At 47.4% G+C, this 16,593-nt stretch overlaps 1 protein-coding gene across 5 annotated transcripts in view; it reads right to left on the reverse strand.

Moving 5' to 3' along the window:
* Positions 1 to 16,593, reverse strand: part of LOC111146955 (ATP binding cassette subfamily C member 4) — a 245,289-nt gene that overhangs the window by 144,414 nt on the left and 84,282 nt on the right. For all 5 annotated transcript variants that reach the window (XM_022502714.1, XM_022502717.1, XM_022502716.1 and 2 more), the window contains 3 exons: positions 13,884 to 13,985; positions 8,811 to 8,900; positions 7,462 to 7,653 (listed from right to left, as the gene is read on the reverse strand). In XM_022502714.1, the coding sequence (XP_022358422.1) occupies positions 7,462 to 7,653; positions 8,811 to 8,900; positions 13,884 to 13,985 (384 nt within the window). The remainder of the gene's footprint in view (positions 1 to 7,461; positions 7,654 to 8,810; positions 8,901 to 13,883; positions 13,986 to 16,593) is intronic.

The raw sequence follows: 16,593 nt of genomic DNA on the forward strand, positions 1-16,593 counted from the left end.
CATGCAACGCAGGTGAAACTCAAAGCCACAGAGAATGAGCTTGGACGTGAAGACGTGGAATCTATCAGGTTCTACCAGAAGCTCTCAGGCTCCTGGTGGAGACAAGCAGAGTTCGGGGGTGAGTGTTGGTTACCGACCACACCTCTCAAGTGTCGCTCGAGAACACACAGCGACACCTTTCTACACGGGAGACCCACCGCTTGGCCTCCACTTTGGCCAATCTGAGGAGAAAGCACGTTGGAATGTCCATGACAAGCAACTCCTCTGACCTCCTTAAGGCCTCTTTTTCCTCTTTGACAAAATGTGGAGACAAGAATGGCCATGCTCCAGGCTGTCGTGACAAACAGACACTTGGAAAAACACCTTCTCTACGTAGGAAAAGGACACATAATCCACTGCAACCTATTAGTGACAGATACATGTTTTCTGATCAAACCAACCATGGGGCCTCGTTCAGTGTGAATCACGACACGCAGAGCACACCCCCTACAAGGAGATGGGAAAGAGAGTGCGGAACCCCCATCCTCACCCACCCTGAGAGCCCACAAAGGTACACAGAACTCCCCGTGTGCTCAGAGCCTCCCTGGATGCCAACAAACCAAAGACGGCAATTGCTCAGTCATGAAAACTCATGCCTTCATGTTACTTCTTTGCTGAGCTCAGACGTCAACACCATCTCTTGCTTTTGGTTTCCGTGCAGAACGACGGGCCATCCAGAAGTAGGCTCCCCACCTTCCACCACCCACCCACCCCCACATGGTTTACTTGGCCTCAGTTCACTGCTGACAGTCCAGGGAAAGCGTTCTTCATTTTTAAGCCTTGACTTTCTGTGGCTTTGTTGTCCAAAAAACAGCACCAGGTTGCACCAAAGCAATCTCGGCCATTCTCTGCAGGAGGCCCTTCAAATGCACCCTGGAGTTTAGCACAGTCAGGGAATAAGGAATGAACTCTCTGAGCCCAGGAATAAGACTTGGGAGTGTGATGCTGACTCTGCAAAGTATTTACGGACAAGCCTTAGAGAGAAAAAACATTTCGAAGAGCATAAGGTAAAAATCAGAGCCAGACTGATTTCCTAACCACAGGTGTCTGGTTTGGCGAAAGGGAAGAGCCTGAGTCGGGCACCTATTTCCAGTCTCCCCACTGACCAGAAGGTGTTCTCACGTTAGTCACATCTCAGTGACATTTAACCAACTACGCTGTCTCTAATGGTTCTCAATAACAGCAGACTAGAGGAAAAGCCAAGAAATGGCTTTGCTGCTTTGATGTCACCAAGCCAGAAACCTACCGAGGTCTGGTGATGGTGGAGACTTCAGGAGAAATACAACTGAACAAATGTTGATGGTTTATGATAGTCCATTACGAGGCCTGGGGGCCAAGGAGGGCTGGATCCCCTAGTCAAACGGCAGAAGTTCTAGGCCCTGATCATAACTTTTCTTCCATGACTGGCCTCCTTATCATGGCCTGTCAGAACCTCCCCCGTCTTTCCAGAGCCAGCTCAAATACTCTCTTCCATGCAACCATCCCTGAATTTCCCAAATGAGAAGTCATCCCTCTTTCATTGGATTCCCATGACGTGGTATTTCTCATGAAGGGCCCACCTTATTTCTGCCTCATAATCTGTACACGTGTGCACAGCTTCTCTCCCCAGCTCCTTGATGGTAAGACTTAGGCACAAAGCCTGGTACACCTGGACACCCAATAAAGATGATTCCCAACTCTTCACAAGCTGCAAAGTATTGGCCCATTTCACAGGTGAGAAAACTGAGCCCAGGTTACATCATGGTCTAAGGGCCGTCGGCTGTTAACATGGGATGGGGAATCTGAACCAAGCTCCTCTGAATGTGTAGTAGCCTTTGATTCTTCCTTCCTTATCGTGCTGCCCCAAGGGGTTGCTGAAAAGTACATTTAAAAGTGTATTTAAAATTAAAAATGAATTTAAAATATCAAAATTAGTGAAGACTTGATGACCTCTACTTCTGCACACACAGAAGATCAATAAACTTATTCTCCGTATTTCGTTGAGCCTCCTATGCCCCTTTTGTCCTCACTGATTTCCTAGTAGGTCATAGGTGAGTAACAGTTTTCCCAATTGAGAGAGAAAAAAATGAAGATAAAACCATAATTATTCTACAACTGTCAAGGTTATCGGAAAAGAAAATGTCCAAGTTGGCAGAAATGTAGCAAATATGAAAAGAAACCATAAGCCTGTGAGCACCCGAGAGGGGCTTATAAACTCAAATGATCTACGTGGGAAAATATTAAACCTGAATTTATCAATGCTATACCTTCAAATATGTATTGCCTAAAAATGCTAAAATGTCTTCAAGTGGCAAAAGAGAATATGCAAATGTCACAAGATCCATTGCTTATGTCAGAACAATATTTTTACTGGGGACTTAGGTAATAAACTACGTTAGAGCACCCAGACAAGTATCAACTCAAATAAGGGAAGGTCTAGACTCAAATGCCTTTTTTCTAACGTGTCACATTTTATGGATGTGATTCTACCCAAAACTGGCTACTCTTAAAATTAAGAGCTAGTATCTCTTCCATGTGAGTCTAACATGTACAAAATGCTTGTGATGTCCCTAGAAATCGGGTGCTGTAGGATCATTACCGCCTTTCATCCTAAGAAACACCTCACCGGGATGATCATCTCCATTCCCAGCGGAAGAAACTGAACCTTTGTAAGGTTCAATGAACCCAAATCGCACAGCTGGTAAGCAGAGAGACTGAGGTGCAGCCCACAGCTGTCTGCCTCCGGGGCCTTGGCATTCAACCAGCTGGTCTCTAAATTACGCTCTATAACTCACTACACCACCACTTTGAGTAGGTCATCAGCCCAACTCGATGTTGCTGAATGTGATTGCTTCCTATCTTCCCATTTTATCTCAGAAATGTTTTCTGCTCAGTGACTGACGTTCTGGTGTCATACACCTACTTATTAGTAATACACGCAACCTGGAAATGTTGCCCTTTTTTATTTTCCTTCCAGGATTTGGGGGAGGCTGTAAGGAGAAATCCTTATGTTATATAGGAATTTAGAGAAAAGGGCTATAATAGCCACCATTTATCAAAACCCTGGCATGTCTGCATTTTACAGGTACTGCCCACAGTCTTGACGATAGTCCCATACCTCCCCCACTGAATCAGAAAGGAAACAGACACCCCAAGTTAATGCCCAAGATATCCAAAGGCCGGAGCTTTTCCACTATGTATGCAGTCTCTGCATCTACAACATCATTCCGGAAAGCCCATATCCTCTGTGGCCATCTCGTGTCTAGGCACTGACATATGAATTCCAAGAGGAGATGAGCAAAGGATCTCCTAACTCAGCAGGTGGTGTTCTGGATTCTTAAAGCCTTTACCAACCCTAAAGAGAGTCACAGAGGGCATTTCAGGACAGCGGCAAAACCTCTTGGAAATCTTCTGACCTAATGTCCGCATTTGCAGTAGGCAGCAAAGACGCAGGCAGGTAACGGGATGTGTTCACAGTGACAACGCCGGGGACAGGACTCCACTCTCAACAACATCCGCGCCCTGGGCCTCCTTTTCTGCCGAGGAGGGAAGGAGAACAAGAGGCCCAGACTCCACGTTCCCACGCCACGCAGCAGCTGAACACAAACCTGCCCTGTAGGACCCCCTTCCCACCAGTGTGTGTGCCCATCCACGGCGCCCCAGAACACAGCCCACACACGGGTCCAGTTGTCCTGTGTGGTTTTGGCAAAAGCATCAGACCCTGCAGAAAACCCTGAACAGCAGCCACCCATCCCAACATCTGCTTTTCTGCAGAGACGTTCAAATCCGGGAGAACAGAAAGGGCTGAGCTGTCACCAGAAATGCAAGGTCATGCAGAGAAACAGCCCAGCACAGGCCTAAGTGTTCTGAGCATCGAGAGCTGAACTTGATGAAGGTCAAGAGAAAATGCCTGAGCGCTGTTTATTACATCCTCTACATTCCACCTCCTTCAATTACCCAGTTTTTTTTTAACATTAAAAAAAAAAAAAAATCACAAGGACGCCTGGGTGGCTCCGTTAGTTGCGCATCTGCCTTTGGCTCAGGTCATGATCCCAGGGTCCTGGAATTGAGCCCCGTGCTGGGCTCACCGCTCAGTGGGGAGCCTGCTTCGCCCTCTGCCTCTGCTGCTCGTGCTGTCTCTCTTTCCCTCTTGCTCTCAAATCAATAAAATCTTAAAAAAAAAAAAAAATCACATACATATAATCTATTCATTATTTTTAAAAGTGACATCTATTCAGGCTACAAATAAATTTAATTCCCCTCTTTTCAGGAATGCCCCCCTAGCCTCTTAGGCAATCGAATATAATCTATCTTGTCATGTTAGGGGTCAATGTCAAACATATCATTTGCAACTGGCTCAGTGTTGGGAGGCAAAGGTTTAGCTTTCTGTTGTATGTGAAAATGCTCTTCATGATTTGGGGACACGTGTATCTGTCTGAATGTTACTGGCCATATAGACTGTCAGTACTCACCATTTACTCTTAGAAATTCTTCCTCCTGGGATGCCTGGGTGGCTCAGTTAGTTAAGCGACTGCCTTTGGCTCAGGTCATGCTTCTCCCTCTGGCCCTCCCCCTCTCATACTCTCTCTCCTATAAATAAACTCTTAAAAAAAAAAAATCCTTCCTCCTGGACACACACAACCACCCACATTCAAAGGGCCATGAGGCAGACCAGGGTTCCCAGATGGCTTACGAATGGGAAAGGCAGAGGTGTAAGCATGAGAAGGAAAACCTCAGCTACTGGTACCCAATTAGGGTTGGACCCTTCCCAAGTGGACGACACACAGGTACGGGAACCACACGCTGGCCTCTTTGGCCACTCACTCCCGGCAGCCCCTGCGTTGACAAGACCCCGCTCGTGGTACAACACGCAAACTCCACAATGTGTTGATAATGTGGTCTGCCTCAGGACTTCTTTCCCTTTTTAGAATAAGTGTTGCTACTCTGTGTGAATGCCTGTTCAATGCTCAAACTGAAGGTCCGCAAAACAAGCTCTGGATTTTTTTTTTTTTAGATTTTATTTACTTATTTGAGAGAGAGACAGAGGGACCGAGAGAGAGAGAGAGAGAGAGAGAGAGAGAGCGAGGGCAAGCGCACGTGCACGCGAGCACGAGCGGGGAAGACAGGGAGAAGCAGGCTCCCCACTGAGGAGGGAGCCCGACATGGGGCTTGATCCCAGGACCCTGAGATCATGACCTGAGCTGAAGGCAGACGCTTAATGGATTGTGCCACCCAGTTCTGGACTGGAACTGCCAAATCCCTCCCGTGTTTCTGCACGTGCAACACTGTCCTGGAGCAGGACTCCTGATGGCCTGCCATCGCCCACCTGCCTCGGTCTCTGGCATCGAGCTTCTCACCAGTGCCACGCTGGTCTCCACCTCCATTACCCAATGCTAAAAGCTCTTCCTTACATTCGTGCTCAGCTGGGAGGCATCGTGGCCCCGTGGAAAAGCACAGAATCTAGGGCAGGCCAAAACCGAACCTGAGCTGCGAAGGTTTAGGTGATTTGTTTCATCTCTCCAAGCCTCAGTTTCAGCAACTACAAAATGAGGATGGTGCCCGGTAAAAGACCGAAAACTCATACACCTGTGTGTGCACATGTGTGCACGTGCGGGGGTGGGGGGGGGACAGGCAGAAAAATGATGGGTACACGGACTCGGAAAACATGGGAATTATTACTACTGTTTTACATTTGCTCTCCCTCTTCCTTCGCGGCATTTCCATTTTGACAAAAACCCAGCTCATCGCTGCTAAGTTGATGTTGTTCCTGAAGACACACCATCTTTCATTAACAATGACCCAGGGGAAGGAAACAGAAGCCCATTAAACAAGCAATTATGTTTGTCCACATCATAAAATGCTACTCATCTGATAAAATCTAGGATGTTCAAGCCACTGTTCAAGCAAAATTACTATCTCCTCACAAGGCTGGCTTAGAGCCTTCAATGCCCTCCCTTGAAAAGTCTGTCCCAGCCTTTTCCACCCAGCATAAAAGAACAGTCGGATGTCCAGACCGCATTGAACAGACCCCGGGGTGAGCCCTTTAATGCTATTATCCACTGAATTTTATGACCCAAAGGGAGTCACACAGTATTTATCAGTATGTGGGTTTTTTCCCTTTTTTTTTTTTTTTTGCTAAATTATATTCTCCTATCAGATAAGTTCGTTTTCCGCATTCATTCATCCATTTGACCGAAATCCCAAACACAATTAAACAATTCATCTTGTCATTTTCTGCAAAACAATGTCATTTCTGCAAACAATCTCTCCCCTTGTGAAAGGACGTAGTATTCCAAAAAAATTTTAAAGCATTTCCTTTTCTTTAAATAATAAATCACACGTGAAAAATCAAGCAGAGAGGAGACCTACGGACCAAAAGGGACCCAGGAGATGGATCAACCAAGTGCAAAGCACAGACCTTACGTGGAGTCCGATTCAGACCAACAGCTGACAAGATCCCCTCACAAGGTAATTAGCGAAATGGAAACTTGACCAGAACGCTGACGGTATTACAGAATTGGGGCCATTTTTCAAGGACGATAACATGGTTTCTTTTCAAAGGAGTTCTCACCGTTTAGAGAACAAAGGAACTAAGTGCAGATGAACTAGGTGAGGTCTAGGTTCTGCATCAGAATTTGGGGTGTTGGTGGGGCTGGCAAGAGAGCAGGGGCGCCAGGGAGGACAGACACCCCCCACCCCCAGCAGAGCATGGCTAAAGCTGGGGGATGGGTACACAATGGGTCGTTACACGACTCTGCCTTTGCAATTTTTTTTTAACTGTCCCTTTAAAAAGTTGAAAGTGAGTAAAACTCGGGCACCTGCGTGGCTCCGTTGGTTAAGAGGCTGGCTCTTGATTTCGGCTCAGGACGTGATCTCAGGGTCACAGGATCAAGCCTCACATTGGGCTCCGCGCTCAACGTGGGGTCTGCTTGAGATTCTCCCTCTTCCTCTACCCCTCCCCTCACTCACACTCTCTAAATAAATAAATACTTTTTTTTTTAATAAAGGGAATTAAGGGACGCCTGGGTGGCTCAGTGGGTTAAAGCCTCTGCCTTCCGCTCGGGTCACAATCCCAGGGTCCTGGGATCGAGCCCCACATTGGGCTCTCTGCTCAGCAGGGAGCCTGCTTCCCCCTCTCTCTCTGCCTGCTTCTCTGCCTACTTGTGACCTCTGTCTGTCAAATAAAATCTTTTAAAAAGGGGGGGGGTAAAACTTCACACAACCAAAAAAAAAAGCACCCACTGAATGTCATCATCACGTCAGGATTAAAACAGGAGTGTACATGTGCAGAGGAATATGGGCCATTTGCCCACAAGACCAGCTTTAAGCATTAAATGACGTCCAGAGATCTTCCAAACATAAAAAAGGAACTAAGCCTTGTTGTTTACACCAACACTATTATGATTTGACACTCCAGTGGCAGGTAACAGCAGAGTTCCTTACCTTTCTCAAAGCGCAGGCCTTTATCACTTTCTCGTATCGTTCCTTCTCATATTTCTTCCCAAATAAAATGTTACTCCTCACAGTTCCCGAAAACACCCAGGGCTGCTGAGAAACGTAGGCGATCCTTCCATGCACGCTGACCAGCCCCCGGCTCCGGGGCAGCTCACCGAGGACGGTGCTCAACAGCGACGACTGAAACAGACGGCAAACGAGTCCCTGTCGGCAGTGGCACCCGGCACAGAGCTGGCCACCGCCATCCCCAGCCTGCCCCGGCCCTCGGCCTTTGAGACCCCTCAGAGGTCCTTCCCTTTCAATACAATACGGGACAGCCCTGGAAGGTACAATCAAAAATTTCAAAACCCACAAAAGTGAGTATCAGCCTGCTCTGCCCAGTGGCATCTCCCCCAGATGAAAGGGGCTACTCGAGGACTGAGAATGTTGGCCATTCTAAGAGAAGGCTGGCATGCTCTGCACTGCGTAAGTCCGATATGGGCTTTGTAAGCAAGGAGGGGGCCCTGCACCCAGGCCTCCTTTACTTGAAAAGACACTTATTCCTGGAAGGCTACGTGTAAACCCTCTATCCCACGCAGCAGAAACTCTGAAGTGAGTCAGGCTGGCAGAGAGAAAATCCATCTGAAATAATTGCCCCGTCATTCATATATTCTACACTTAACTTCCCCATTTTTGTTTCCGATGTATGAGGCTAAGTGCGGCATGCACACTTCCTTTAAGTCTTTCACAACACGCGGACATGGTACGTCTGCGCCTACTACTATCAGAATGCTCCGAACGCTGAACTGAAAAAATCCTTTGGCGCATCTGTCTTGCCCCGGGACCTGGTTGCTTCTAGAGGGCAAATGAGTCTGAGCCTTCTTACATGTGTATCTTTTGCTCCCAGCACAGCGCCATGCACACGGCAACACAATTACCACCTGTACAGTGATATGACGAGGGGGAGTCATCTAAGGAAATGTTTAAAGCTTTCCAGAAGGGCCTTTACAACCTCCAGGTTTCCTACAGGTCCTGCTCTGACAAAAGTAAGTCCCATTTTCTTGGCTGTTCTATCTCAAATAGCAGTCACATCAAGAATCTGCTTCACTGAGATATCCAACCTCCAGACAAGCATTTCTAGATTGTGTGACTTGATGCACCAGGAAAAACACAACACACACTGAGCAGCTTGATTTGGCTGTGTAACCTTCTTGCAAAGCTAAGGCTCCAAGGAACCCCTTTTGAGAAACACATTCTAGATAGACCCAATTCAAAACTGTGTGACACAAGGCCCAACCTCAAGAATTTAATATGGGATGTGGCATGGCAGTGAGCTGACACAAGGCATTATGACTTACCTTTCCTGCTCCCACAGGTCCGATCACTGCTAACAATTCCCCCGGTCTCACAGTAAAGGAAAGGTCTTGTAGGGTTGGCGTTTCTGATGTCTACGGAATGAAGTTTAAAAAAAGATGCTCATTTCAATAAAGTAACACAAATCACCCCAAGAAGAAAATAAAATCATAGCCACTGATATGTGAACATAACCCACATATCTATCCTTCCTATCTGAAGATTCTGTGTCCCAGGAGTCCTTTTCACTCAACTCTTTCTCTGGGGTTTAGCTGTCTTTTGAAGACCTGTTCTCTTATCAGATTTGGGTATGAACCCAGTTCTCGACATCACAGAATTTAAATGGTAGGTATGACAAGGCACCCTCTCGACATGAAAATTTCTTAGTACATGGTACCATGAAAAGAAAATAACTAACAGAACATTCAGTAGAGGAGGGGGTTTTGGGTCATAATTTTCATATTTTATTTAAATTCAATTTCGTTTACATACAGTGTATTATTAGTGTCAGAGGAAGAGATCAGTGATTCACCAGCTGAATGCAACACCCAGTGCTCGTCTCATCACATGCCCTCCTTAATGCCCATCACCCAGTTGCCCCATCCCCCACCCACATTCCCTCCAGCAGCCCTCAGTTTCCTATAGTTAAGAGTGTCTTATGCTTTGCTTCCCTGTTTGTATCTTTTATCTTTTTTTCTTCCCTTCCCCTATGTTCATCTGTGTTGTTACTTAAATTCCACAAATGAGTGAAATCACATAATTGTCTTTCTCTGACTTATTTTGCTTAGCATAATACCCTCTCTAGCTCCATCTACGTTGTTGCAAATGGCAAGGTTTCAGTCTTTTTGATGGTTAATAATATTCCATTGTGTGCGTGTGTTGTGTGTATATAAGTATGTGTGTATATATAGCTCACATCTTCTTTATCCATTCATCTGTCGATGGACATCTGGGCTCTTTCCATAGTTTGGCTACTGTGGACATTGCTGCTATAAACATCGGGGTGCACGTGTCCCTTCGAAGCACTGTGTTTGTATCCTTTAGATAAACACCTACTAGTGCAATTGCTGGGTCATAAGACAGCTCTATTTTTAACTTCTTGAGGAACCCCCACTGCTTTCCAAAGTGGCTACACCAGCTTGCATTCCCGAAGGCAGTGTGAGAAGGTTCCCCTTTCCCCCCATCCTCACCAACATCTGTGGTTTCCTGAATTGTTAATGTGAGCCATTCTGACCAGTGTGAGGTGGTATCTCATGGTGGTTTTGATGTGTATTTAGTATGGGAGGTTTTTAAAATTTTATATTATGACCCTAGGTTTTAATCTTCTATTCCATTAGCCCCCACAAGGTGGCAGCACAAGTACATGGCAAGCAGGGGGCCCTTCGCTGGTAAGTAATTTGAAAGCTCCAATAATCTCAGTAATGCTCACAGAAGCCAAGAAGGCACTTTACATTATAAGGTCACTCTGGGCAAAAAGACTCCTGTCAGTGGTGGCCAAGGTTGTAATCACAGCTCAAATTTAACACCAACAAAAACAACGCCTAAATGAGAATGGGATTGTGGGCCACAGTGATAAAGTCCGAGTTTTCTAAATGTAGCATGTCTTTATTACCTGTCCTAAACAGGGACAGCAAAGCACTTCTCCTGTTAAGGACATGAGGAGGTGTGCACGACAGCACAGAACCCAACACAAGGAAAAAGGATAAAGCAAAAATCATGCTGATCAGAAGTTGTATTCCTGAACATTCTATACATTCTAAGATAAAGGGGTGCCTGCGTGGCTTAGTCAGTGAAGCGTCTGCTTTCAGCTCACGTCACGATGTCAGGGTCCTGGGATCGAGCCCCACATCAGCCTCCCTGCTCAGCAGGGCATCTGCTTCTCCCTCTCTCTCAAATAAATAAAAATCTTTTTTAAAAAAAATCTAAGTTAAAGAGACATTGGGTTAAGAAAAGTCTAAGTGCCCGTGCTAAAAAAAAAAAAAAAAAAAGTTCAGTTTTACAGTTCTGCAATTCAATCTGTTCTTTAAGGGGTCAAATTAGATTCACTTCCATAGAGAACTTCCAAATATTAGAAAATCACTTGCTTAGTGAAGGGTGTATTAAATAAGGGAGCTTAGCAGAGCATGGTAAAAACTGAAATGAGGAGGTTTCCTTTTCAAGCAATACTTGGAATTATCTATCTTTGAAGCAAAAGGTCAAGGTTACGAAGAAGGACAGTTCTAATTGAGACTAAAGACCTCAGTAGTAGTCGCCAACTATGAGAATGTTTGTCCAAACCCAGAAGAAGATCGAAAGGAACTGCTTAAGGTGAAATTTAAAAAGGAGCTACTATTTGGGGATAATTCTGACTGTGGGCTTTGCTCACCCTGTTATGATCCCCACCTACCTTCCCATGAGATCCTTCTGTGGGATGAGATCCCATGAGATCCTGACTAGGCACAGCCCTACGGCTGGGGATCTAGTGCGCGATCCCAAGCCCTTTTGGAAGACCACTAGTAAAGGGCTAGTGTTCTGCAGACACAGGTAGGAAACGGCCTCCCTTATCACAGGAAACTGACTGGGAGCTGATCCAAGGCAACGCCACCTCCGGCATTCTAGAAAAGGATTCTTCAAAAACAAAGGGCAGAAGCTGCTCCTCAGAACAATCCCGGCAAGTACAACAACCCAGGACGGGGGTAGGAAGAATCCAACCCACGGATAAGCGAAAGCAGTGGAGATTGGGCAGCGGAGCTAACCTTCCCACAGACACGTGCAGACCGGGACGCTCCAGGCCTGACCTTCAGGACCCCTCCCCACTTCCTGGGTGGCTACATGCAATTACGAAAATGCCCGAGAGACTAAAAGCACAGCAGAAGTGAAAGGTCTGGATCATTTTCAAAATGAAAAAAACTTCTCCGGAAAGAACTGAATGGATTACAAAATGGGTACGGACTAAAACAGCGATAATTACACTCCATCGCCAAAGGAAAACCAGCCTCAGAGTCTATAAGAATTCTAAAACTATTAAGAAGCTGGATGTCCATACGTAGAAACATTTGTTTTAAGCTTCTCCACTCCTTTCCTCATGTCTCATAACTAACTAGTTCCTATTTTGCTACATTTGACTCCAGTTACAACTACAAACCAGCAGTCACATGCCCACGCCAGCTTCCTGCTCCCTGGACCCCAGAATTTCTTGCCGGCTGGACAGGATTCGCTTCCCTGGGGAGCTTCAGGATCGGGCGCTGCTCGAGCGTGACCAGCAGGGGGCAGCATCTGACAGTTGAGGGGCACTCTGTCACCACTATGCGATGCCCTCTCACGGTGCCAGTCACCTGCTGGGCCCTGGGGAGGCAGCCGTGAGCCACGCAGATGAATCACCCCTGCCCCGTGGCAGCTTGGAGGTTCCCACCGGACCATGCACGTCAAAGCTGACAGACTAAAACCAAGTGCATTCGTCTCATGAATGAACCCCCGTGGGTGAGACTTTGCCCAGTTACCCACCCGGCTGTCTGGCACAGCTGCTCAGAACGTCCACGCCCTTCTGCTGCCCAGCCCAGCGAGCGCAACCTTTGGCCTCAGCTTCCCTCCCAAACCCCCAAGGTCTGTGCCCCTCCCCGACCCAAGGCTCCCACCTCTGTGGCCTAATCATACAGGCCCTCATCACTCCCAGCATGAGGCTCGATCCTTGCACGGATGCGGCCAAGACACCAGAATGGGGTGTCCACTGCTACAATACAAGCCGCAGAAAAAAAGTCGAGAACACGTTCGTAAGTACTAGAGAAGCGAACAGAACTGCTCACTTAACAGAGCTGCAGGGTTTGGCACGGAAGCAGTTTGGTGATGGGTCACCTCCCATGGGAGGTGGTCACGACCTCAGTGCTTTCTAACTCAGGGGCATTCGCAGACGGGAACTTCAGCGGTGCTTTCTAGAAGGGCTCACGATGTATCACGAGGAGAACTCTCCGGCAGGAGGGAATCTGCCGCACCAACGAAAAAACGGTCCAGTGAGGTAATACCTGGTGTGAGCGTCCACGTGCGACAGTGCGTGACGTGGCTCTCTGCGTTTGGAGACACAGGAGGCTGGCACCCACAGCCCCCCACCTGCTGCGTCCCCTCTGCAGGGCCCACAGAGCAGGCCCTCCCACCACAGTCCCCACTCCTGCTGGCTGCCAGTCTCCTGAGCTCTGCTTCAGATGGGTGACCCTCTGGCAGAGGCCACCTCTTCCTGGCATCCCTCCCGCCTTTGCTCATCTCTGGGTTGCCTCAAACACCACCCTTTGCCCTCTTTGCTCCTTTGTTCTTTCTCTGCTTAGGTGATGAACTCCCTTTCTCATGGTGTGAGCTCTGTTCTCCTGACTAACCCAGACTCTGACGGGAGAATGCACATAGAAGACCACAGGAGCAGGCCAGGAAAGCGGTTCAGCTGTGGACAAGGGAGGCTGCACTGGGCCTGCAAGGCTGAGAAGGTGAGCACAGTCTCTCCTGCTTTTCTCATTTGCCTAAATGTCATAAAAAAGCCAAGTGTCAGAAAACCCTCATGACCTCACCTAGTCTATCTGTCCGCTTGCCCTGGAGCGAAACCCTTAAGCTGGGAATCATCGCATTGCCTAGTCCCACCTGCCGCCTCCTCCCTGACCTTGGCTGCCACCAAAGCAGCTGGAAAACTTCCAGAAGCTGAGCACAGGGGAGCCATCACCCTACCCCACAGCAACGACGTCAACGTAAAAAACATACATTGATTCCCCCAAGTCTCTCCTCCATAAGAATATGTATCTTAGTTAATCTACGTGTCCTGTGTCATTCTTCTGTTCAATCCTGTACATTCGAACATCTCCAACTTACGTACTCATTCCGAAAAAATGTGGTAATACGTGGAAAGTTCTCTTAAAGATAGGGAACAACACATCAAATGCCTTTAACTGATTTTATACTTTATCAGTTGCAAACCTTATTCCTGATTTTGAGCATTTTTATAACACACTTTCAAGCAAATGCGGCCAGTCACATTTTATACCGTGGGAGAAAAATCTCAAAATTCACATCCACGTGACCAGTCGTCCTACAGCAGCTGTGATCTCATGAGGGGTGATACGTACCTTATCCCAAAAGGCAGTGACGTCCTGCACGTGCACTATGGTTTTACCATCTGATGGCCGCTGAGGGGTGCGCTGTGAGATCTCGTCAAGCAACAGAAAGTTCTGCAGAAGAAGGAAAAAGGCGGGCTGAGCTGCGGGAACGAGACACACACGAGAGTAAGTGCTTCCCTGGGAATCTGCTGTGGAGCATTCTACACAGCCCATCTACCCCTTCACCAACTGTAGCTGAAGGCTTGACAGCAATCACGACACAGTATACATCAGGTAATTGTATAATAGAACGCATATACAGAAATAAAGAGTTCACAAAGTTATCTTCATAACCCTCCCAACAAGGGTCCTGAACCTTCCCTGAAAAGAAAATACAGCTCCAAACAGTGAACACATTTAGAACCTGGACATTTTTGTTTTACTTCTGTGTTACCAACAATAAACAGGGGAGTTGGTAGAAAATGATTCCATAAATATTGACCTAATCCCACCATGTGCCAAGCACCACGCCAGAGGCTGGGAACACAAAGATGAAGGCCAGCATCGCACCCCACCCCTCCCCAACCACCTTCAGGAATCGAGTTGGCCCCAAAGGCCCCACAGGCTGGGAACACAAGACCAGTGGCAAAGACTCTGGATGAAAAACAGGGCTCTGCCCGTTTATTTGCAGTGACCTTTCCCTGGGCACTTAGGCTCATGTTCTCCCTGTACGTGTCCAATCAGTGTATCATTTGTCATTAACTATCCTTTGTCATCATTCTTTTTTATTTTTATTTTTTTAATTTGAGACAGACAGCATGTATGGATGTGCAGGGAGGGGGGAGGAAGAGGAAGTAGACTCCCCATTGAGCAGGGAGCCTGATTTGGGGCTTAATCCCAGGACCCCAAGATCATGACCTGAGCTGAAGGCAGATGCTTAACCAACTGAGCCACCCAGGTGCCCTGCCCCCATCATCATTCTTTTTTTAAAAAGAGAGAGAAAAAGAGAGAAAAACTCCTAACAAGTTTCTACCTCTTATTAAAAAAAAATATTTTATAAGCATTTCTCATTATCCCTCAACTCTTCTCCTTAGTAAATACCCTAGACAGCAGAAACAGCCACATCTTCCACTCCCTTCCCTTTTCCCCACAAGTTAGCAGCTCAAGGCTGCAATCCGACTGAATTAAATGAAGCCCTGGGGGGGGGGTGCTGGGTGGCTCAGTGGGTTAAAGCCTCTGCCTTCGGCTCAGGTCATGGTCTCAGGGTCCTGGGATCGAGCCTCGCATTGGGCTCTCTGCTCAGCAGGGAGCCTGCTTCCTCCTCTCTCTCTGCCTGCCTCTCTGCCTACTTGTGATCTCTGTCTGTCAAATAAATAAAATCTTTAAAAAAAAAAAAAAAAAGAAAGAAAGAAATGGGGTCATTGCAGATGTGACTAAGGTGCGGTCGTGGCGGAGCAGAACTTTAGAGGGAGTTCTAAATCCAGTGCGACTGGTGTCCTTAGAAGAAGACAAAGAGGGGCACCCGGCAGGCTCAGTCGGTGAAGTGTGCAGCTCTTGATCTCGGGGCTGTGAAGGTGAGCCCCACGTTGCGTACAGAGATTACTTAAAAATAAAATCTTAAAGGGGCGCCTGCGTGGCTCAGTGGGTTAAAGCCTCTCTCTGTGGCTTGGGTCATGATCTCAGGGTCCTGGGATCGAGCCCCACATTAGGCTCTCAGCTCAGCAGGGAGTCTGCTTCCCCTTTTCTCTCTGCCCACCTCTCTGCCTACTTGTGATCTCTCTATGTCAAATAAATAAATTTTAAAAAATAAATAAATAAAATGAAATCTTAAGAAGAAGATGCAGAGACACACAGGCAGAAAGCATCAGCTGTCTGATGAAGACAGAGATCAGAGTGACGGGACAGCAAGCGGAGGAACGTCAAGGTCTGCCCACAACCACCGGAAGCCGGAGAACACGAGGAAGGCTTCTCCCTTTTAGGTTTCAGAGGGATGGTAACCCTGAGGACAGCTGGATTTCAGGCTTCTGGCCTCCAGAACCGTGAAACCACAAATTTCTATTGCTCTGATCCACCCAGTTTCAAGAAACTTTGTCCCAAGAGACCTAGGAAACTGACACACAACTGTAGGAAGATTTGTGCAAAAGAGAAAAATCACGTACCCTGTGTACACAGCTTACACAAGAGTACTCTAGGACCCACGGGGCAAACCTAACCCTAACCTATGTGGGAAGCAGCTGAGGTAAGCCCGTGAAATCATTTTAGGGAAATAACACATAAGTCACCTGCTCCTCCAAAAATTGCCAACGTGCTCGAAGTCATTAAAATCTTGTTTACCAGTCTCAAAGCTACAAGTCGGGTACCACATTCTACTTGGCGAGAACCAGTAAAGCTGACCATGCCAAGTCTCTTCGGTGCAGGAAAACACACTCCCACACATTTCTCGAAGAGCCAGCCAGCATGAGGCAAGGTGTGCTTGCTCATTCCCCACTTGTCCGGGGTCCGGGCTCGCTGGGAACCTGGCTACCTGCCCCACGCCTGTGCTGAGCAGGGCAGCAGAACAGACAGATGATGGATGAGGGCTCCCCCTTGCAGGCTTTAACACCAGCCTGACCCAAACTCTCTCTCCCCACCGCCTCTCCCTTCGTCAACCAGGGAGCGATGCTTGCCTGTTGTGCCACAGTTCTGCTCCCTCCCAATTCTTCATTCCTCTTCAAACAATGTTACTTTGGAATCTTACCAG

The sequence above is a fragment of the Enhydra lutris genome, unplaced genomic scaffold (genome assembly GCF_002288905.1).
Source record: "Enhydra lutris kenyoni isolate GAN:26980312 unplaced genomic scaffold, ASM228890v2 scaffoldscaffold15, whole genome shotgun sequence".
Classification (NCBI taxonomy): domain Eukaryota; kingdom Metazoa; phylum Chordata; class Mammalia; order Carnivora; family Mustelidae; genus Enhydra; species Enhydra lutris.